This window comes from Thunnus albacares, chromosome 2 (assembly GCF_914725855.1).
Source record: "Thunnus albacares chromosome 2, fThuAlb1.1, whole genome shotgun sequence".
Taxonomy (NCBI): Eukaryota; Metazoa; Chordata; class Actinopteri; order Scombriformes; family Scombridae; genus Thunnus; species Thunnus albacares.
This window is the reverse complement of record NC_058107.1, coordinates 32,596,549-32,621,270: the sequence shown is the minus strand read 5'-3', so window position 1 is coordinate 32,621,270 and position 24,722 is coordinate 32,596,549. Positions and strand designations below refer to the sequence as shown.

General features: G+C 37.3%; 1 protein-coding gene across 2 annotated transcripts in view; it reads right to left on the bottom strand.

Annotated features, from left to right (window-relative positions):
* LOC122966921 (phospholipid-transporting ATPase ID-like) overlaps positions 1-24,722 on the bottom strand; it is a 50,816-nt gene that overhangs the window by 22,488 nt on the left and 3,606 nt on the right. The window contains exons 2-5 of one of the 2 annotated variants that reach the window (XM_044331275.1): positions 12,004-12,091; positions 10,843-10,901; positions 6,121-6,234; positions 3,356-3,454 (exon numbers count right to left, since the gene is read on the bottom strand). In XM_044331275.1, the coding sequence (XP_044187210.1) occupies positions 3,356-3,454; positions 6,121-6,234; positions 10,843-10,901; positions 12,004-12,046 (315 nt within the window). In that variant the 5' untranslated portion in view covers positions 12,047-12,091. Of the gene's footprint in view, positions 1-3,355; positions 3,455-6,120; positions 6,235-10,842; positions 10,902-12,003; positions 12,092-24,722 lie in introns of those variants that run through there. The other variant, XM_044331281.1, reaches the window with a different exon arrangement.

Sequence of the window (24,722 nt, the reverse complement as noted above, 5' to 3'; positions counted from 1 at the left end):
TAGATGGCAGCTTTTAAAAATGTCCTTTCACAGAAAGGAGGCAGCAAGGTCATCTACCTCGTCACGCTTTGTCAGTCTGGAGTCTCCACAGAGACTGATTAAAGCCTGAACCCGGTGTCCTCACTAAAAGGACCGATGGGTGCTGGTGGTGAGGATTGTTCAAGAAAAACAAAAAGACTCTTGTTCTCCTCCTCTATAGCTAATGTTTAACTCATGACATCACTCATTTCCTCTTGGTGGTTTGGCATTAAGTTTTTGGGTGCCACAAGCACTCGTACACATACATTTGTCTGGTTGACCTTGACAGCTGAAACGAAAAGTCATTTTCCTTTCATTGTTTTTGAAGTACATTTCGTTCTGTGTTCTATTCTCAGGAATCAATGAATGAAAAAGAAAACAGTTTGTCCATTAACACAACAAAAAAAAATCTATTTCCTGATGACCTTACAGTGTAGACCAACTGTGATATAGGTGTAAGTATCTCATGAGGGAGGGAAATTTTATTATTTCTTAACCAGCCTCAACTCCCAAATGACAAAATGTTTCATCACTAATGGAGAACTACCTCAAAACATTTTCAGGAATAGTGATGAAACATTTAGTTGAGTAATAATTTCACTAATCAATCCCTAAACTCAAAACGTGAATGTAGTGTACGGACGCTGATTGTCAAATTATTTGTATTTGCCCTTGTGCTAAAAATTAATGAAAACCAAGTAGCAGCCTGAGGTCTGAAAATGTGCTTGAATCAAGACTTAATCAAACAGAGACACACGGTCGCCACGGTAACCTTCATTTGACGTTAAGCAGACTGATAAGCGTCTCTGCTAACAAATATTTGTGCAATATGTGACTGTTATGCACAACAATGTGACAAATTGAACTGAAAATGAACTCAAACAGGTGAAGTGGAGTGTGAGGTGTTTTGTTAATAAAGCTGTTTTTTTTCCCACAGTCACAAAGTAAATGGTGACTATGAGCAACATGAGATAACATGAAATAACATATTGTGTCTCTTTGTACAAGACTTGGACTGGATATGCAGTAGCAGCCAAAAGTTTGGGCACTATTGTTTTAATGACAAGCAGCAGGGCCGATATTCAAAACTACATATCATCAATGTTGTTCACTTTCTGATCTCTATATAGAGCAAGGGATCTTTGTCGTATGTATGTTTGTCCTTCGCATATCTCAAGAACCGTTCATTCGATCTACTTTACACTTGGCGGGTGCATTGTTGTAGACACAAAGGAATGCAGTATCGAATTTGGTACAATTTAGACACACGACATGGTCAATATTAACAAACTTCCGTGAGTAGCAGCTTCTGGAAGCTGGCCAATCAGAACAGAGTGGACTTATTTGGAGTGGGCCCTTAAAGAGTCAAGAGCTAAGACATCCTGTTTCAGACAGAGGCTGAGCTGAGGGGCTGCATTAAGAGCCAGTAAAAGATAAATAAGGATTTTTTATAGAGCCCCAGAATAAAAATATAGTCCTAGAAATGTGCATGATACATCCCCTAACTTTATTTATATTCCAGATGACTGACCAGCGAATAGGTCCCCACACCTAAATAGCAAAAGGTTGTTTGTCATTGCCTTCCAAAATGACCCACGTGACCGCTCCAAAAACAACTCAAAAATAAATTTTCTACTCTGCCGCCTCTATGGTTAATGTTAAGTTCATTTTAGGCAACTAACCCCTACTGGGTAAGGTTAGGGATCACCTGGATGGGAGCTGCAGTCTCTGATGACACAAAACAAAGCAAAAATGACGTCCAAAGTCCAAAAACTGAAAACAAATTTGTGCATCAGAACTTTGTTGTTCCTTCTTTCTGTGGACATACACTTGCTCCAGTTCTGTTTTTGTTTTATCCAAGAAGTGTGCAGCATGGACAAAGACAGTGTGCAGCGTGGACGGCGGCGCCTTTGATGTGCGCGCTTCCTTTCTCTCTCTCTCTCTTCACCTGCACTGACTGTAACTATGGACTGTCTTCAACTCAGACTGTGAGTTAACTGTTATTTCCCAGCCACACGAGACTCTATCACGAACACTGAAAGAAAGAAAGTGCGACGGACAATAATAGCACTGCGAACTGTTTGTCACACTGGTGGCTTCACCCACAGACAGTTCACGTGACTCTATATGTGAGACAGTACCTGTCTTGTGGTTATTTGACCACAAATGTGTAACTGTGTCACTGGTATGTGGTAAAAAGTGGAGTTTCTGTTCAGCCGTTATTTGGGTAGCTGTTAAGAAGTAGCTGTCACTCACAGTTGTTATATACTGTGCTGATAGATATTCCTCTAATCGAATATACATATTTCAATTTTTATTTTTATTTTATTTTTGGTTTCCATTTGGGGTTTGCAGTCCCAACGTTTAAAGTTACATATCTAACTCTGCTGTGTGATGTTGCTATAGGGGCAAAGGGGCTTATTTTTTATTATAATTTATTATTTATTTTAGTTCTACTACTAGAATAAACCCCCTATTAGCGTGGTTCAAACTCAAAACTGTTTAGTGATCATTTCATAGAGGCCATTGTCCAGTGTGGAGGCGATTTAGTCCAGCAACTGTCAAGGAAGGGAATAAAGGGAGCGTTTAGGTCTTATTACACATGAGTACAGGTACAGAGAGAATGCACTAGACCACAACCCCTGTCAAGTAAGCCACGTGACACTGAAAATTCCTGAAGTTTACTCATCCTAACACCATAGTACAGAGTAGGTCTGAGTCGAATTGTGTTGGGAGGGGGATAGGGGGGGGGGGGGGGGGGGCCTGGACCAGATCCTTGGTCTTCCTGCCGTCTGGAGATAATAGCGTTATTCCCCCATTACACAGATACAGCTCTATCTGTCACATTTCCTCTCCCATTAATCATCTCATGACCCCTCATATTTATCTGGTGACCCTTAGGAGTGGCCCGACCCCTAGGTTGAGAACCACTGGACTAAACTAGTCAACTATATATAAAGTAGTTCAAACTAGCTCCACCTCCAGCAGCTACAACAGTAACATGCAGCTTACACACTGATGCTTCAGTATTAATAATGAGGTTATGTATAATAATGTCAAATTTATATATTATATATATTATGAAGTCTTTGTACTATTTTGTAGGATTTTTCATGCAAGACTTTTACATGCAATTAACTATTTTTTAGATTGCTGTAATGATAGTTTTACTTAAGGAAAGTATTTGAATACATCTTCTGCCACTAGCCTTGGGGAAGTGCTTTGTAGTTTGCATACTGTCATTGTAATAATACCTCAGAAATTGTTATAGTGATGATTTGCTGAATGTAAAATACAAAACACTTGAAAAAAAAAACACTTGAATGAATGTGCTTACAATGTCGTCAGTGGCATCCTTTGCAGCAGTGACTGTCAGCACTAGGAGAAGAGGCACGACGGTGGTGAACCAGGACAGAGATGAGATCTGAGGAATTGCCTAAAAAACACAAACAGACTTCAGCCAAAAAGAAACAATGAGGAAAAACAACTATAGTAAAGACAGCTCTGAAAGGAAAGAGTGTGATAGAGAGGGTGGTGAATTGAAGGATAGGTTCACAATTTTTCAAGTCTGTCTTAAAACAACAGTCAGGTGCCCACATGAACACTGAAAGAGGTTTTCCTCATTTGTAATCATTCCTCCGGTTCATACCACTAAATTTGTGAACCCGTCCTTTAAGGTAAAACTTGATGATGCAAGGAGGTTTTGTTCAGTCAAAAACAAAACATGTTTGAAATTTGGTTGAAAATCAGCTTGACAAGGATGTTTTTGTGTGGAAAGAGGAACTTTTTAAGGTTGTTTCCTGTTTCATTAAATGTACAATAAATAATGTACTGCAGGTAATTACGCACTACAATACCATATGGTATCAAACTCTGATATATACAGAGGCAAACTGGAAAGTTACTTATAGAGAAGATAAATGAAAATGTTGTATCTTATTTAAAACTGCTGTTGTGCTCCAGTTCCTCCTCCTCTGTCAGCAGAGCAGCCACTGCAGGCGACCTCTGTGTTGCAACGTGACTGTTATTGCACACGATGAGGCAATATCCTGTGCTGGATATTATACTTCCTTAATCTCATTGCACTTGATTCGTCCATATCCTGTTTGGTTAACACAGCTTCACTGTGCTAGAGCACTTACTCCCTCTGGACATGTCGGGTTACATCTTGCAAGCGTGTGTGACAGTGATTCTCAGAATGCTTTGTGTCTGGAGACGTTTCACAGCATATTCACAGTTTGGTTCCTCGAAAAATGAGGAACAACTAAATTTCACTTTGAGCTAAAGGCAGTGTGTATGGTTTTCTTTGTAAAGAAAACATTATTTTGTGTACATTTAGTGTCCAAACAACAATGTCCAGGGGCCCAGGTCTGTCATAACATCATAGTGTGGGAGCTGCACAACAAGGAAGTGTGCTATGGACAAAAATAGTTCACTATTTCAGTGAAATATTTACTTTCTTGCTAAGAGTTAGATGATAAGATCAATACACCTCTCATAGTAGTAACAGCCAAAAAGGAAATAAGCAAATTTGAGCAAATGTTGAGCTGTGCCTTAACAGGGTAACTTCTCTCTGTTCTTGGCTCAAGTTTGTGATTGTCAACAGGGCAGCTAACATTACAGGATCAAAGCTAACCTGTACCAAAACTCACAAGGCACTGCTACCTGCATTACTAGTTAACTAGCCATAAAACTCACTATTAGCAGCTACCAGCAATACAACATTAGCTAAGGTTAAGAGGTTAATAATTAGCTAAAATTAGCAGGCCTAAGTTACTGGTAACTGAACAGCTAAAAGGACAAACAGTTAATGTGGTTAAGCTTGTTTTTTTAGGTGGCAACAACTCTTTATTAGCAAAAATTAAGGCAAGGATTGGTGGTAGCTTATCTTAGGCTGTAAGCTAAGCTACCACCAATCCAACATTAGCTAGCTAACTGGGGAAATAGTGCAGATATCAACAAGTTTGTCAGTGTTTACTAATGAACCCATCTCTACTATTTCATAAAGAGGAAATCTATAATATAATAAATGTATAATGAGGCAGCCAGCCTTCATCAGGAAGGCCCAGGATCCCTATTAACACAGACTTTATCACAGTAAGGACTCCAAGATGGCTGAAACATATTCCAATTAAAGCTGCTCACTCAGCTCATGAACAGCCTTTACATCAGGTCATTCAATCCATAATTACGTGCAGCTAAATGGAAAAAAACATGTTGAGGTCAACCTCATAGCTGTAATTCTGACAGCTATGATATTTCCCACGTGACAAAAAGATCTACAGAAGTGTCAACAATGCAGCGGCAGAATGGCTGCAAAGCCATCGCTGGCAATAATATACAATTCAGTTTATTTAACCATAAAAAGGGGCTAATACACTGTTTGTATCTGGTTTCACTTGTTAACAAACCAACACAAATATGTAAAATGATTAAAAAAAAAATTACTTATTTAAAGTGTTTATCTGGTGTGAATGCAAGGCAAGCAGTGGGGTAACCATTCTGCTGACATTGCGTGAATACAGAAAAAAAAGTCAAATTCTTTTCTCTTCCTGGTTCCTGGTGATTCTACTTTGAACTTTACACTGAGATTATGCCAGACACATAAAAATAGCTTTTCTACTGTAGGTACGGGAAAGTACAAGTGTCACCTTACCGCCTCATGGTTTAAAAATTCATACAATGATTAATTATTGACCTTGCTTGCAGTTCGAGGTGTGCTTTCAACAGTTTCAGAGACATGTCTTTCAAATGTTTTTGGGCTGACTGTTTTTGGGGGGGATGGGGGTTTATTGGGATGAATTGGAAGCAAAGGTGACTCACCGTTGCTGTATGCAAATACATCCAATGGGGGCAACTATGGTGACCAGTCAAATTTTTGTGGAGGCAAGTACAAACCTTATCACATCCCTTTTCAATTCCAAACAACACACCAATCTTTCCACAATGTCCAGATAACGATATTCTTTCATAATCTTTTCTTGAAAATGTGTCAACCGATAAAAACTGATAAAAACGAGTCTAATTAGCATTTTATTATTTGAGAAACTTGCAAAATTTTGCATAAAATTTGCTTGACAGTTGGATAGAAGTTTCCCTCACCTGGAGCACCAGCAGAAACAGGAAGTAGGCGTTAGCGATCCTCTGGAACTGCTCAAACAGGTTGAGGGGTAGAAAGGTGAAGAAGTTGTACTTGGAGGTCTTGATGGCGTTCGTCTAGAGGAGGTGGAAAAAGATAAGATTGTGCGTGAATGTTAAATCAACTTGGGAGTGACAATGAAATACACAGACTTTCAAGAAATGTAGAAGTTCTTTGGAATTAAACTGCTTTTCATGATATTTCAAGTCATATGTTTCAGTTGAATATCCTGTATTTGTTAATTCTCATTTAATGTTAGGGGAACCTTAAATATGTGGCTTGGTATATAAGTTGTGAAACATGCTGAATCAGTTTTGTGTGTGAAACTGAGGTCATGTAATCATCAAGACAGGAAACAATAATCTCAATTATGATGTTTGTCAGACCAACAAGTAGGAACAGTTAGCCAACAACATACTCTGTGATCTCTTGTCCTTGCTGCCATTATTACAAAAGTTCACTTCTTATATATTAAATGTTTCAGTAATGGATGATTGATGAGATAATAACTTATGAAGACAGTATTGGAAGTGTGGAGGAACAGAGGACTGTAAGTTCAGGAAACCGAAGAACATGCTGGCCTGATTATCGTTTCCTTTTCAGTGACAAAACAGTTGACGCTCTGTGACGCACTGAGATCAGATTTTGATAAAATTTGATCCTTTTGAAGCAAAAGCAGAACATAGTAATGAAGTATTTTCTTTGCTTTTCTTACTTTTGTTGTCACTTCTACAGCATGGAGGCGAATCCGATCATAACCAAAAACAAAAACATTTATTTTTTACTGTATGTCAGCAAGTGTTGACCTTTAACCTACCCATCGCCCCTGCTTATATATACCTCACTGACCACAGCTGCTTAAAAATATGATAATTTGGCATGTTATTATTAAAGCAATTGTTTAATAATAGAGAAAAATTATGCACTTCCAAGTACGTCTTCAACAGCTGCTGGACCAAACAGGAGACATATTGTGATGTATTTTTTTTCTCTCTCTATTAATGATGTCTCCTGTTTGGTCCAGCAGCTGTTGAAGAGGCTCTTAAATTTGATCCTTGTCTTTAAATAATTCAGTTAGGATTTTGAATAAGTCTTTTTAGAGATTTTTGTATACTGACAAGAATGAAACTGGAGAAAATCCTTGTATTTTAGTATAAAGATGATGACCAAAGCTCACATTGAACCAAGAAACTTACAGGCATTAAACTCAAAGATGGAGCCTATTCAATCGCATGAAAATTGCTCGCCTGGTGCATGAGCCAAAAAAGTTTCTCGCTTCCGGGTTTGCTTCCACGCTGTGCTTGTGTTCTATTTCTACTACCGGCTCCGCCAGCAAGTTCCCGCTCGGCCCGTAGACTTTATATAGGGATGATGTCACAGGCTTTAAAATTGCTTTTCTCGGCTCGAAGAGTTTTACAAATATACAACATTCATGGATTAAAAATTCATAATACAAAGGGTAATAACTGACCTTATTTTGTCAACAGTTTTGTAAAAGTCTCTTTAATAATGGTGGGGTATGGGGAAATGCTTTTTTGGATTGCAGGGGCTTTTTTCAGTGCTACTAGGAAAAAATTGGCAGCAGCGCCATATTGGGTTCTCTTTACAGAGCTCAAAACTAACATTAGCAAGACCGAACTAGCCGCAGTTCCAACATCAGCTAACCGGGCATGAGGCTAACATAACGTTATCATGGCTGAGACGCATTTGACTGAACAACTAAGAAAAAACACTGTTTAATAATGACTGTCAAGTATCCCACAAATTCTTTGTCTTCTTGCCTTCCATAATGGTCAGTTTGTTTTAGAGGTTTTTGACATTTACATGGTTTATTCTGACAAGGAGAAAATCTTTGTATTTCAGCATTAAGATGATCATAAAGTTTAAAGTTTGCTTTGCTTGAGCAAACATTGTCTGATAGCACAACAAGTAAACGAACAAACAAATAAAACAACAATCAGATTGCTGGAAGAAAATTAGCCACAGAGCAAACGGACCAGTGGTAAAATAAACTAATTTATACTATGTTAGGTCAGAGTGTGTGTAAAGCACCTTGTGTCATTCTCTGGACCGCATTTACGTAATGAATCCATTAAACCTTTACAGCCTGTTTTATGGAAATGTGTGCCTATGCATCCGGGACGATAAGAGAAATGCATAATGCGTAATCACATTCATGGCTTGAGCAAATATGTCCCTTTGTTTATGGTCCTTTGGTTATTCAAAGGCCACAATGTCATGTCATGGGGTTGATTTTACCTTCGGTGTTTGGGTGCAGACAAGTAAACAGACAGATGGTAGATAGATGGGAAGGCAGAAGGCAGTGAACACATGTTTAATATAAAGATTTATAGATTATTACTTTATGACATACAGGGTTAAATTACACTAGAAGGGGAAATTACAAATCACTTCACTGTCACTGTCTATGTAGTTTGTTCAGTTTTTCTTCAGTTTTTCCATGTGGTAAACATTAATGTTAGTCCAGGACAATAAAACAATGTGTCACAGATTATATATATATATATATATATATATATATATATATATATATATATATATATATATATATATATATATATATATATATACACATACATATAGACATAAATATGTGAATGGCCTGGCAATAGAAGTGAATTTTCATCATGTGTGCTTTAACTGATAATATAAAAATTCAGTCTTTTCACTCATTTTGGAACAGTCTCTCTTTAATTGGTGCATTTTATTGCGCATTACCAACACCAACTGTTATGTAACTGTGTGAAACCAAAAAAAGTTGTACATCTGTTTTTCATTTCATGTACATGACCAAACATCCTACAAATATTTGTGATCTACCAATCTAACACTTGCGAAAATGTATTGCTTTCTGTATGTGGTGAATGCTGTAAATAAGCTGCCCTGCGGTCACGGTTACTTTCACGGAGATTACAATGTTCGGTTTGCTGTTTAAAAGAGGTGTTAATTAAACTTTATGGTCGATTTGAAGGCTGCACTTCATGGTGCTGTTGATTGTTTATACAATTTTTTGTATTGATGACATTGTTATTCTAAAAAGATTTGTATGTCATGGACAGATAACTTAGGAGAAAGTTTGTTAGTAATTGCTTGTCTGACTGAAATAGTTAAGAGCATTTCTTGGAAGTGATTGTTCTCCTGAGAACACCACTGATGTCACTGCTTACTCTAAATATGTTGAGGTTAATCGGTGGTTCTTTGAAGACCAAAAGCAGAGAGCAGCTTGGAGGTCCTCAGAAAACACACTTAAAGAACTAATTATGTGGGTTCTGGTTTTGTGAATCCTCACTGAAACCCTTCATTAGGTTGGTCTCTCAGTGGTTTTTCTTGTGGCTGCAATGTGAAGAATCATTGCGAGTTCTTTGCAGATGTTTTACATTATGAGAGTGTAATCTGGTGGGAGGCGTTCGATCTGTTCCAGGTGGGTCTAATCGGGAGGCTGGAAGCTCTGGCCAGCTGGACTGCGCTTATCACTTTATCACTGGATCCCTTCACTAACAACACCGCACACTGACGTAAGTTTTAGTTCTGGTTGTAAATATTTAAATACACAAGCAGGGGGAAATGGGTGTTTACACCCTTTCTAGGTATTTTCCCACTAGTTTTATCCCAATGCAGATGTATGGAAAATCATCTTATCTAAAAATAAAAACAAAAGGGGGAAAAAAACAAACAAAACTGTTTTAATCTACATTTTCCATTTTCCAGCACCATTACAAGATTTCATGTTTCCAATTTCAGGTTTTTCAGTTTCACTTTCCATGTTCATATTCTTAAAGTTATATGATATACAAACATGTGTTTTCCTACTTGTGCCTATATGTGTATTTATCCTTATATGTCAGGCTATATATTTATGGATGTGTGTATATAATCGCATAGTTTCTTTTCCCCCTAGGGTTATTGCTTTAACTATGTAATTACTATATTTATTCATTTGTCTTGTATGCTTGTTTTATTGGTGTTTTTCTTCATTTAGAGTTTTTTTTCAGTCTTTTGTTTTTAAAAGTGCTTTTTTATTATTATTATTAATTTCCATTTCATAATATCCATTTTGTTATGTCAACTTGCTGTTCTCTTAAACATTTTATTGACATGATTATCATAAGTAATCTGCATTTATTTACAATTTGCTGCTTTAATTTTCCATTTTCTTTTTTAAAATTTCATTTCTGGATTAAAATCTCCTCCATACAGATGTAGCAAACATTTACACGTTTATTGCATGTCTGCTGCACTTGACAATACATGTTTACAACACTAAAGTAAGTTAGGCATGATTGTGTCTATTTTGTTCCCTGAAATGTTATGTTTGTGAATTTAAACCTTGACGGCAGGAACATGGAGCTAAAACTGGAGAGTCTCAGCGTAAACTCAGTTGACTTTGGCTGATGTCCAGTTTGCTGATAACGGCCAGACACTCATGTAACGAGACACGCCCATAGACAGTGTTTTCTACTTTATATGTCTGTATACTGACAAAATGTCTGGGTAGTAAATTGTTGTGTCTAATGTTCGGCTGACTCTACATCCGCTGCACATCCCCTCCTCTATTTTAGTAGGAAGGTTTTTGGAGCACAATAGGACCTTAAATTGATGGCCGGCTGCCAGAGTGGGTGGAAGACCAACAGCAATGACAAAGACAAACACATTTTTATACTTACAGCATATTTAAAAGAAAGGTTGTACTCTCGGTCGTTAGCGCGGAGTCTCCTCTCCAGCTCTGATTTGAAAAGACAAAGAAATGATTATTATTGATTTACATGAAATGTCTGTTTATATTGAGTTTTCTTCTAATCAGAAGTTGTATCCAAAGTGCTTCATATTATAGAAGTACAGCAAGTACGACCTTTAACCCCAGAAGTGCTACCCAATGAGAGGACCACAAAGGTTTTTGTAGCACTCAATTTAAGTACTCAATATCTCATTATTTCTTTGACATACAGCTTTTATTAGACTCATTATTTACAATTTTAATTCAAAAGTCAAACAATTTATCAGTATTTACTATTAATATCAAAAATCATGACACTGAGTTAGCCTCTGATTCGCAGTTTCCATTTCAGAGGTTATGGGAAAAGTTGAGGGAAACCTAAATGCTAAATGACTGATTCACAGTGTTTGTACTCCTTCCACTCATGGAAAAAGTCTTAATGCTGTTATGACCAGGTAAAAAAAAAAACTGTGAAATCGCCCTTTCTTCTCTTTCAATACTACTAAATTGTTTTATCTATTACTTTGTGTTAGCAAATCCCTGCTTGGATTATGTTCAAAGGCAATATATATATATATATATATATATATATATATATATATATATATATATATATATATATATATGTACACCATACTGAAGTCACACTCTTTTCTGTATTAAACCAAGACTATGATCTTTCCCTAACGTTAACCAAGCTCTGCCAGAGCCTAAACATAACCATAAAAAAGTTTAATAATGCTTATGATTGGATATTGTACGACAAGATTGCATATTGAAAAAAAATTAAATACCACAGTTGTCAATGAACATTTTACTCTTGTGTTCAGTATAACATTTTTTGCCACTTGCTATTTATGTTAATCATCAATATTTACTCATAATTTTACAGAAAATGTAATTCAGGCGGCATTATATTTATGTTTTTTTGATTTTGCAATTGAATAGAGTATAAACATCATTTCTAGGAAACAGGGTTGTGTGATCGTTATCGTCTTGAAGCAGGAAATACAACTCGAATCTTACGAGATAGTAAATCCCGGTGAAAATAGCTTTGACTGGCAGGATTTATAATACTTGAAAACTGAGCTTCCAGCTGGTTACGACTTACCTCTCTCTTTTTTCCTGACACAGTCCAGGCCAAAGAACGACATCTTGACTTCCTTTTCCTCCTTCTGCTATGTATCCATCATACCGCTCTGTGAAGACAGAAGCAGAGAAAGCTGTTACCTCCCAACTGAACAAATGATAAATCTGAGTCTGCCAACATCTCTATTACAAGGAAATAAATTCTCACAGACTGTTCATCACCTTTCTCCAGGAAACTGGAAGTTTTGCTGTTTGAGTGAGGATAACTGCAGGCCTGCCAGCTGCCATTAAACCATTTTCCGTAATATACCCTATGAGGTAATCATTCCCCAGTCATAAAGCTTTTTAAAATAAGTTTAAAGGAGTTTCTCAGTTCCCAGTATAGCTGCTCTTTACAGCTAATGGGAAAAAGCTTTTCAGACTAAACGTCAGGACGGTAGAGACACTTTAAAAAGGTACAATGTGTGCGTGTGTACATGGGTGTTTGCGTACGAGAAGGAACAGGTAGATATATAGGAGACATGCTGAGCAAACAACTACAGGGAATAAATGTTATTAAAAGCCTCTACATTGTTTCACAGTCAAGCTTTAAGCACTGTGTGTATTCAAGTTTGCTTTTTGGAACGTGAGAGAGTCCTGCCTTCACTTCCCCTTTGGTTTTAAATGTCCTCCTTACTCCAGGTTTGCATCAGCCTTCAGCCTCTTAATGTTTTTCCCATGTAGGGGAGAGTGACTCAGAGGGAGGTTCTGTTCTCATGCCAGGCATCCACTCCTTCAGTTATCTACACATGTGGTCACCAAGGAACTCGGAGCTCAGACCCAAGAGCCTTGTCTGGCCCTGTGGTCTGTCTCAGCTGAGTGATGGTGAGACTCAGAAGTGGCTGTTGGTATGCTGCTGCTCTTGTTTCAGCGGCTTCTCTCAGTCCTGATACACCGAGCCAGCAGTCAGCTGTCAGGCACTGATGAGCTTTTATTCTACTTCATAAGTTCTAGTAATAAATAAGGTTGAGCTTAGTGAAGATCTTGGTTATAGTCTTTTTTTTTTCTTTTGCTTGAATCTCACATTTGTTCAGATTAAGCTGCAGGAATCTGGGAGTGTTGAGAATAAATAAAAACTGCAACAAGTGATGAAGTGAGGTTAAGCAAAAGGTTGATGTACTGCGAATAGTTCATTAAATTGCCGCAGTAGTGTTGCAATGCTTGTTCAAATAACTACGGGAGCTTGCAGAGTTTGTGACGGCCTTTCTGTTGCAGGTACATGCTGACTGGGACCACCTGAGCCCATCGCTGCTACTCATTATAAAAGCTGCCACCTTTGTCCTCTTGAGTGTCTTGTAAGTTTATTTAGCAAATGCCAAATACCGAATTCATTTACACAGATCATGAAAGCTGATGCATCAATATTTTAGTGATCATCATGATCATGATCGTGACTGCCGTGGCGACATTAGTTCTGGTGTTTCACATAATTTAGACCACATTTCCAATAAACCCTGTTGCTTCCTGTACACTCTTCCTCCTGGACAGCACTGTCTTGCTGAATCTCCTCAGTTCCTTCCTGGAGGCTGGAGTCTTTTGTGAGTCTTTTGTTGTGTAGAATTTGGGATTTTATGTGTAAATGTGTTCAGACACGCAATGCCAACACTCAACAATGGGGGAAAAAATGCAAAACGAACCCACAAAATGTATAAAAACTAACAAGGGAAGAGAAATTAATTAAGTGCAAATGTAGTCATAAGTGAAGGAAAAAGTCTGCATGTGAATTCAGCCCTTTGCCCTTGTTGTGGGTACAGGAAGCAGTCGTTTTTGAGCTCCCGCCCTTCAGCGTTGGTTGCCAAGGTGACGTCGGCGCTTGAGCTATAAATATCAGCCACATGCGTTTGTTGAAGAATGTGTGAGTTTTAATAGGAATGCCAAGGCTCTGGAAAAACACACACAACATACCATGACACGTGGGCTAGACAGCGTGTGGTTTTTGTCTGCTTCATTGTTTTTACGCGTGCATATTTGTGTCCTTTGGTGTGTTTGGGTACATTCTTGTGTTGGTTTACATGTGCAAACAATATTAACACAGCTATATAAAGACAGAAGATGCACGCACACAACACACACACACACGCACTTGTAACCTCCCACCATAAATCCACCCAAAAAAAACTCAAACGCAAACAGTCCATCTATTCATTGACTCCTCAGCTCCACTAAATTAACCACCAAGTTTATTCCAAAGCCAAACACTGTGTCATGTGACCTGACATCGAGGGGCGTCTCCAGGCTGGTTAACAGGAAAACCTGACATTTAAACTCACTACAGTCATCGTGAAGATTTAACGAGGCTTTTACACTGAATGTCAACGATGTGCACTGTTGAATGTTGGGGAGGTGTGGGGAGTTTCTTGCTCTTGGTTTCAGTAGATACTCTGACTTTCCAGGCTTTAACAACATACTGACACACCGCAGAGATCAGGCTGGGCTCAGAGAATGAGTTATGGAGACGGCGGGGAGACTAACACAGCTCTCGAGTAGTTCAAGTCTTCCTTTTCTTGTGCAACTTCTGAATTCTACTCTCTTTTCTGCATTTTACAGCGAACTCTAACTAGCACTATATCCAAAAAAAACCCAATTTATTCTTTTATGAAGAATTGTCTGTTGACACAGCTTGATAACACCGATGCCAAAAACTATTAAAAGACAAATCAGAGAGCCGCAACATATTACTTCAAAATGATGAACGCTGTCACACTGTGGTTTATTCCTCTCAGCTCATCAAACTGGCAAAGCAGTAAAACTTATAGAACCAAGCTACTCAGATACTTTACAGAAGTTTTGTGAATGTAGCTGCACAGTTTGAGATGTTTGGATGTATTTTTTTTTTACAGTTCCATGCAGCCATTGACCTCAATTTATTTTCTGCACAGTATGAAAATCAATAAAACTACTTTTAATGTAATCAAAAACAATCATGTATTGCTTCAGTGTTCAATTTTATTAAGCGCTGATTAGATTTTACATTTATTTCATACTGTGCAAAAATAAATGGAGGCCAATAGCTGCCTAAAACTATAAAAATGTCTCAAATGTCAAAAATACAGTAGTTTGGTTTGCACAACACGTAGTTGTGATGAAATGTGATGTGTAGTTAAATGATAGGTTCATAATTTTATTAATTTTTCATAAAACAATAGTCAGGTCCCATATGAGCGTTGAAACAGGTTTTGCTCGCTGTAATCATTCCTCCTGTTCATATTGGTCGTTAGAAGTTCCCTTCCGAATGTGATGGGGGACAAAAGTTTATTTAAAAGTTTATCTGAAGATAATATGAGGCTTCAGACATCTGAGTTAGTTAAATAGAGTGCATATCTTCCACAGTTTCAGTCTATTTAGTAAAAAAAAAATCTCTTTCTCTCAACAGATGGTGTTTTCCCAAAACAAAAAGAGTAAATTGGGCACTAAAAAGTGCAACTTTGAAAGATATTGACTTGATTTCACTAATTTAAATTATTGAAGCCTCATTTTAGCCTTTTTTTTATAAAGTAAAAAAACTGTTTCAACAGTGGAAAAAGATAAGTGGGTGTAGGGGAGGTTTAATCAGAACATTGTGTGGTTTAAATGAAACCACCTTTGCCAATGAAAGGCAACGATTCTTTGACGACATCCTACTTCTGCAGCTCTGCACACAAACCGCACAAAGGTTTCTCTGAGCCATTCTACCTTTTAACGTGTAGGCAAGAAACACAGGAATTAATGTTATTCCAGGCAAACAAAAGTGGGTAACATTATTCCAGTGTCACAGTCACCTGTGACTGGCTGAAGAGGTCAGAGGTCACACAGATGAATGGGTGTCTTGTCTGATTAGTGATCTCTGGTTTCTCTACTGAACAGCGCTCTATTATTAAAACTGAGCACTTGTTTGCAGTTGAAAGAAAGAACTTTTTCCTCCGCATGCCTGTGTGTGTGTGTGTGTGTGTGTAGACATACTGTATGCTCTTTATGTAAATGGATAGAGAGCCCTTTTGTGTGTGTATAGTGTAAGAAAAAAGGACGATTTTCCTATTCCAACAACAGCTGACACTACAGTTTAGGTTTATTACTAGCTGTGGGTGAAATATTTCATCACAGTATAAGTCATTTTATATTGTGATAGAAATAATTCTACAATATTGTTTATGAAATTCAATTGAGAAAACATTTATAGTTAAAATAACTAGTCGAAATTGCATTTTTGGTCTTAAACAATGAATAAAATACCTGACAAATTACAAAAAAAGGTACTTTATGACATTAATGAAAGAGTTTGTGAATCTAAAACTGCCATAATCATGATTTGCGACCTAAAGTCCACAATGGTAAACTGATCAAAAACCATTTTGTTGTGTAAATTGATGTATCGCTTAACCCTATAAAGGAATAGTTCAACATTTTGGGATAATTCTTTGTGAGAGTTAGACTTATGTTAATGCATTAAATAAGGCGCCTGGCATTACATAAAGACGAAACACAGGGGGGAGGAACAGCTAGTCTGACTTTAAATGTCGCAATCTGACTCAATCTGACTATTTGTTCACTTAGAGGAAGCAGCACCTCACTCCCTCTGAAACCACAACATGTCATTTTTCTCTGTTTGTATATAGATTAAACAAATGAGATTCAGCATGTTAATTAGTGAGAGTTAGAGGTGCAACTACCAGTCAATTTGGTTTGTCGGTAAATAGAAAATTAACGAGAAACTGTATTAATAATCGATTCAGTCATTTTTCAAACAAAAATGTCAAACGTTCCTCTAAAATGTGAATATTTGCTGTTTTTCTTCAGTCTGAAAAGGTCTGAAAAAACAAGGAAATTATTACAAGCATTTTCATTATTTTCTGACAACATATAGGCAAAATGATTCATCGATTCACAATATAATCTGTTTATTAATCAATAAAGAGAATAATTGTCAGTTGCAGCCTGAGAACTTGCAGCAGTTGTAGCTACAGCAGACACACACTCATGGAGGCAGTTCACTTTAAAACCCTTAGTGCGCGATTGCTGCAATTTGCATTAAAATTCCTACTGCTCTCCTTCTCAGAGTCAAATCTGAACATGCAGACTTGATGAACATATTTTTAGATTTCAGATTTAGCATTACTCAGACTTTCCGAGGATATTGCTATTTTTGATGTCCATGATGAATTAACATCCATTAAAAAAAAAAAGACGCTCCTTATAACTCCAGAGCTTGCCTGAGAATCACCACATTTTCCCATGTTTCCTGCTGTATCACAGTAATCCAATGATGTGTGTTGTCTGTACATGTAAACGCAGGAACTACTAATAGCTAATTAGGCACATTTTTAATGGTGCCAATTTTCCAAAAATGTAAACAACTGTAGGCTAAAAAAACCCCCTTAAATAATGACGTCTACATGTGGGACCCACAGTATGAGACTTTTAAAACCGCTGCTGTTAGGGGAAGGAAAAGACTAAAACCATGTGTAACAGGGGTAACATATTTTGATCCTATTTTGTCATTTTAGCCTTCATTAACAGCTATCTGCTTTGAAACATGCTGCAGTTCAGCCCCACCTTAAGTCCGACACCCCAGTTTAAGTCTAACAGTGCCAAGAAACTTGATCCACATCCAAACTACTACTCTTATCAAAAATTACACCAGTACAATGACGTGAAACACCTCCCACCAGCAGAAAGACAAAGAAAACGCCTTCATACTCACAGTGTACGATGTACGGAGTGTGGGTGTTTGTATATGATATGAATAAGGCCACAGCTACTTAAAAAAACTGTGCAATTATAAAAAAAAATAAAGTTGTTGCATAATAGTTTCCTTAAATCAGCCAACACTAAGGTAATAGATTGGCCAATGAGGACAGCTGTTCACTTTCCCTCGGCGTTTTTCCTCTGTGTGTGTGTTTTGTCTAACAGCAAACAGAGCTCAGGATAAATGGAGCCCATTTTCAAGGAGCAGAAGACAAAGGTGTGCAGAGGAGAAAGAGTTTTTGTGTTTCCAAGACGAGAAGAGAGGGATTATTATGGAGATAACTCGCTAAATGTTATTACAGCGGAGGGGCTCTTTATTACTACGATACATCATCAACGTACTCCCAAAAGAAACAAAGAGCTTTAGGTGAACTTTAAGAGCTTCTCAGGCTACAACCATGAGGAGAAACACAGAAAGTCACCTGAAAGTAATCGTGACAAAGCATTACGTAATAACTCAAACTCAATTTTCACTTCATTATGTGATAACACCGCATTTTGCAATAATCTGTTGCATTTTGTAATAAGCAGCCTGAACGCAATGTGTAATACATTCCTCCGCATTTTGTAATAACTTTCTACATATCGAGGTGGTTATTACGAAATACGTGAGTTGCAGAGTGAGTAACAGACGTTATCCTTAATGACGTATGGACACAATCTATGAAGCTCTAACAAACAGAAACTTTACAGATAATCCATGAGGAGCTCTGAAGTGTTTCTTCAGATGTCAAATATAAACTTTTGCTCAGCATTTTGAAATCCACCAGCCTACGTTTCCTGGTGCGTCTCTATCAACAGGTACTTGTCCTATCAGGCTGCAAGCTAATAATAGCTTCCACACACACACTGTAGTTTTCAGAGCCTCTTCAGAGACTGTGAGCAATAAAGACGCCTGTAGAGGAAAGTAAAGCTGCAATAATAATTAACCGATTACTCGACTGAAAATAAAATAAATCTGCAGCTATTTTAATAATCGAGTCATCGTTTAGATCTTTCTTTGAAGCAAAACATGCCAAACATTTGATGTTTCCAGCTTCTCAAATTAGAGAAGTGACTACTTTTCCTTGTCTTACAATACATCAAGTTGAACATCTTCGGGTTTTAGACAAAACAAGACACTTGATGACATCATCTTGAGCTCCAAAAAATTGTGACATTATGTTTTATAGATCAAAAAATTAATCTTTTAATCTAATTAATCTCTTTTTTTTCCAAAAAAAATATTGTGTCACGCCTGCAAGAAGTGAATTACACAGCACATCCTGTATTGTTCCTGAATGCTTCAGATCACTGGCCAACACAGCTTCTACCACTGTATGATTGAAAGCACAGAAAAAACATTGCACAGTAGCACAATATCAAAACTCAGCCTAAAAATTCAAACTGGATCAAAGCTTTCACCATCTAAAGTTGATCATTTAGCAGCATAGTTGATTGTTGAATACTTAAAATTGGGTGTTTGTGTTGTTTCAGCATGTCCGCCTCAGCAATGTTATTACTGCACAGTATATGTTTGCGGTAACTCAACAAAAGCAGGAAAGGAGCATTGATAGCATGTTCTCACTAATTGCCCTTAACAGCACCTACTGTGGGAAAACAGGACTCGTTTACCATCAAAAGAGGGCTGTGAGTCAACTTAACAACTAAACATGCAACTTTAATTCAGCTAGGCAAACACACATATAATAGATGATACTATCTAAAGATCATTTGCACATTCAAATTTGTACATCTCTGAAGCAATATTGACCCACTAGTATGTTTTTCTTTTTGTATTTCAAACCTGTGTATGTGTGGGTGTATGTGTGCATACTGTATGAGGGCTGCAAGCAATGGTTGCTTTCACTGTTGATCTTTCAGCTGATTATTTTCTTGATTAAAGGACAAAAAGATACTTATTTAATCTATCACATAAGTGAAGGAAAAGCTGCAGATCAAACCATATGGAAGGTTGGAACCAGGCATTTTGGCTTGAAAGGTTACTAGGTCAGTTGTTTAATTAATCAAAGGCCAATTGAATTTTTTTTTGCCTGATGGATTAACAGACTAATTGTTTCTTCCCTAAGTTGTTTGTATTTCTGTCTTCATGCAATGTTACTGCCTCTCAGCTCAATGAACAAATATACTGGTCATGTACCTTCTGCATTGTCTTTGGTTTTTTTCGTTGTTGTTGTTTTTATGCCAGTGATGCTCTGTTTTTATTGTTGTCCATTGCTATATGTATATACTGTATGTGTACAAAATAATGATAAATAATAATAATAAAAAAACATCTAACAGATTCATTTAGTGTTCCTTCCTTACTGATTAATTCCTTATAGATTTGATGTTTTCCCAAATGAAACTTTGGTGTCATGTGATCAGTTCTGCACCTAAAACTAGTTACAAATCAAAATCTGAAGAGCAACAAGTGAGGACTCCATACAGAGAAAACAGAGTGACCAACTTACACTGAGCATATATAGGAAACATAAGGTGGTGCGATTCAATACAATACAAAGTGAAAAAAAGAAAGGTAGCAAGAACTGAAGTGAAGACCTGTCTATGTGAGTTGAAAATGTTTCTACTTGGATGACTTTTTGAATGTCAAAATACATTCAAAACTTGGAGTATTGAAAACATCGAAAGGTGGCAAAGAATGCTAGGTAAGATTTGATGTTGCTTATTTTGATCAGATATTATTTCATACATTTAATCATAGTTTTGATCATCCTGTTTAAGTAAAACTCTTTTACAACTGCTTTATGTTCGGACAATATTAAACAGAGATGCATCTGAGAAAAAATGTTTGGTTTTTTCATCAAACATGAAAAGGGTTTTGTAGGAAAACATGTTTATTGTACATAATGTGAGATATAAAAAAGGGTTTAGTTTAGGTATCAGTACTGAAACTACTGGAAACGCGGAGAAAGGAAAGGGGTCTTTAGGTAAATCATGAGCAAAACTAGACTTCATGAGCCCTGTTCACACTTGGAATAACAATATGTCTTGGGTGATCCGATCAGAAGAGGATAGCTTTAAGAACTGGTGTGAATGCACCCGAGACACATTGAGGATGCATTGAGATCCGGTTGCTCAGACCACATTAGTAAGTGGTCTGGGCCTCATATTGCCACATTCTTTTAGCTGTGTTTAGCAGTGTGTATGCAAATGTGTCCTGGGCTACAGTGGCAGACCGCCTACTCAACTGACATCCTCTGCGTACTCAATGTGCACTAAAGGCATCATATTAAAGTGCGAAACAACAAGGGTGCTGGCGACTGGAGCTGTGAACGTAGCTGTGCAGTGTGTGTGTACAGTTTAGACTATTTGTCAGTAAAGAGATACAACAACTCCTAGTCAAGCCAAGCTCCCATGTCTTGCTTGCCACCTGCTGATTAAAGTGGAGGGGGTTGGCCCTGAAGTTAGCGACAATGGGTTAGCCTAACCTGACCAGGCTCACTTAAGGTGGACTGACCTTTAAGGTCCACCAGCTATTCTCATTTTAGTGTCAATCTCAGCTGCTTTTAAACAGAGAACAGAGAAATGTCTGGCTGCTGAGTCTCTCCTGAGTTTTGCTCTCCTACGTACCGCATTTGGTCTTTGCAAACAGAAATGATGTACGTGTTTATTTGCATATGAAGTGAAGTGAGATCAGATCACAAGTGGTCACTCGAGACGAATGTGGAGACACATTCTGATGCCAGGTGTGAGCTGACGTACTTAGAGCTGTCCACTTCTGATTGGATCACGCAAGACGAATGTTAATACCAGGTATGAACAGGGTCATAGACCACACACACAGTCACTGCAAATGTTAGTATCTAATGGCCGTGTGTGGCAAAAACTGCTACAAAACTGGTTTCATATTCAGTCTGAAGTACATTAAGGAAGCTTTGTTTAAAGACTTTTTGTTCAAGAACACTTTGAAAGGACGTGCGGCTGCTGCAAAGATTTACGACAGTATGTGGATGATCTTAGAGGCTGATCTGTTGACCAACTATAAGTAGAGATATTAGAGCCATATAAGTTGCAAATTATGTTTTCACAATTTGCTGAATTATCACAGTAATGTAAATATTTGTTTTAAATTATGAATTGTTAACTATTTAATTATTTGAGTAATTCTTTAGACTCTATTGTGGTTAATTAGATGATGATAATCACATGTGGTAGAAGGAAGGGATGGGGCAAAGTTTACTTGAGCAAACGACCTCACGTTAGACTCGGAAACGTTTTCATGTTTTTGATTGTTAATAGTGAGAATAAATCAGAAATGAAATGAAAGGCAACAGTATTGGCAATTGCAGTGTTATGATTTGAATGGTTTTACATGTGACTGAAGAGGTGGAGCCCTGTTAATGTGGCAGAGTTTTAAAAAATAGTTTAAAAGAAGAGGCCAGCACAAGAGAAATAATATAGACAACAAGATAATTGCCTCTTTAGGAATAACTATCATTTAAATGTAGTGCTGTTGATAAATGCTACACAGTTATATAGCAAAACCAGTCTAACTCAGTTAGGTTTATGCACTGCAGTTTTTCATTTGTCTACAATGCCTAAAAGCACGATCAGTGTTTCTTTGCAATAATTACAGCTTTTATGAATTTTAAGGGTCAATAAGTAATAGTTTTTACCTTCAGTTTATCTGCAGGAATCATTTGATCAATAGTAGCTACTGAACAATTAAGTTTCTTTGTCTTTGTCTTTCAAAACTCATACACTGTGGTTGCACAGTGAACTGTGAATAAACAAATCATTAACAATTCTTTGGAAAGTTAAACATTCAGAGAAACCTAAAGGTCTTATTACAGTAATAAAACAGTTGTATCTAGGTCATAGACAAAGAATACGAATGAGTTAAACTTTCACTATGAGAGCTCTGGATTTCACCTGTCAACCACAGCTCAACTGAAACTCATACCCTTACTCTGAGGTGCAGGTGTTCTGCGATGGTGGACTGTATATACACAGTTGATTTAACTTATATCTTAAGTTTAATGACTTTGTTTTCTGAAGTTCAGTACATAAGTTGATGTTACATGACAATACCTCATGACTTAAATAAACTTAAAGCTGAACCAGCGTATAATGATTACATATAGTTGGTAATCCTAATACAAAAACACAGCAGAAAGACAAAGACGAGATACAAAGTTGCAACTAGAACTGTCAAGTTTTTGCTTTGACGATCCATAGTTGCCCAATGGACGACTATCAACATGGTGTGTACATAAATTGGGGCTGGAAGTTTAACATTTTAAATTAAATACAGTATATTAAATGGCTAAAACATGAAAAAATATTGATATGATCTATGAGCACTGTTACACACTCAGTGTTTAGAAGGAACAGGAGAAGATAAAACATAGACGGATGATGTTCTGCTCTCTTGCACAAAAATGTGAGCTATATTTGCTTCTGCAAATCCAAAACAGATACTGGTCAGGTGTTGGGCTAGAGGTCAAACAAAGTACATTTTTGTATTAAAAACTGTAGAGTACCAAACACTGGGATTCATTCATCTCGTAGCGTGACACAACTTTAGTGGATCATAACGTATCGCATATGAAATTAATCTGCAGATCCTCCGGTTCAAGATGAGACCAAACTTTTCTATGGATGCCAGTTTTTTGAGTCATGACAAAGGCCAAAATGTGGCCTGCAACAGTTGAGGTTAGGCTGGTTTTTAGCCTGGCTGTTTGCCGGAAATGCAAGATTGCAAGAGCAGCCAATGGTGTTATAAAAAAGGTTTTCAAAAACTGTGAATCACCGCAACCATGATAAGAGATTAGCTGCAGGCAGATACACACAGGGACATACACATGACTAAATGCATAACATTAAAAAAACACCAGTTTATACCCAGAAAGTTAGCTCACGCTTTCTAATTTGACCATATTGGAGCACAATAGGAAGTCATCATCTGCAAAACTGATGCAGGGCAGATGAGGATGAATAAGGAACCCTAACAAATTAAAGCAAAATTTATATATATATTTTTTTTTATATCCCCAAACCATAGACAATTTAGATAATTAAATAAGAAGTGTAACAAATAACAACTTGAGGGTTTACTAACTTTTACTAATGATCATTTGTTTTGTGCAAACAGTTGGAGTAGGTTTGGGTTTATGTTTTAAACAGTGAATATTTCATAACTGGAGGGTGTTGAGCCAAGGCAGCATTTGGTTTTGGCTTCCTGGGTGATGGTCTCTTCTGTTCTCTTACTGTTCTACTTTATTTTTGTACTACTGAACCACAAAGACCATATCTGTTTTGGTTTGTTGGCTTTTCCACTAATTCAGAGCCTCAGCTAAGAACCTTGACTATAAGAGACATACGCAAACACTTTATACAGTACATGGCAACCACATTCCTGCATGTAGTCTGTATTCAGATTCATATTGGACAATGTAACACAAAACCCAGAAATTACCTCTAAATTTCACCACCTGAAAACCCAAATTTAATTAAATTTTTTAACAGTTTCTCATTGAAAGGAAGAAAAATCAGTCATGCAGCTGTAGTGCAGTAGATTATTGTTTCTTCAGTGTTGTGTCTTCGACATATCAGTTTTCCTCACCGATATGACCACACAATCAGCTTCAATCTAACTTCCACATAGGTCATATGAACACACAATAAACACACCCACCGTGTTTTTTTGTCAAGGTTAGTGGGGGTTACAGATTAGTGATTTCTTAAGCAGTTCTGACTGTAGTTCTGTAAGTGAATGAGGAAGTTTACTGTTTGAACTTGTGATCACAGGGTGACTGATCTCTCACAAACTCTCTCATTGCTCTTTGATTCATGTTGATAGATTCAATTTCTAAATAAATACTGAATGACTCCAAGGCAAAGTCAACTTTGCCTTCAAGAAAGTTAAAAACTGAACTGATTTGTGACTCTGGTGCCTGTTTGAATAGAGATGCATATGCAGGTGCAGGCCTATTGCATTGATGCATTTGGCATTGACCTGTTAAAACCTTTCCCCTG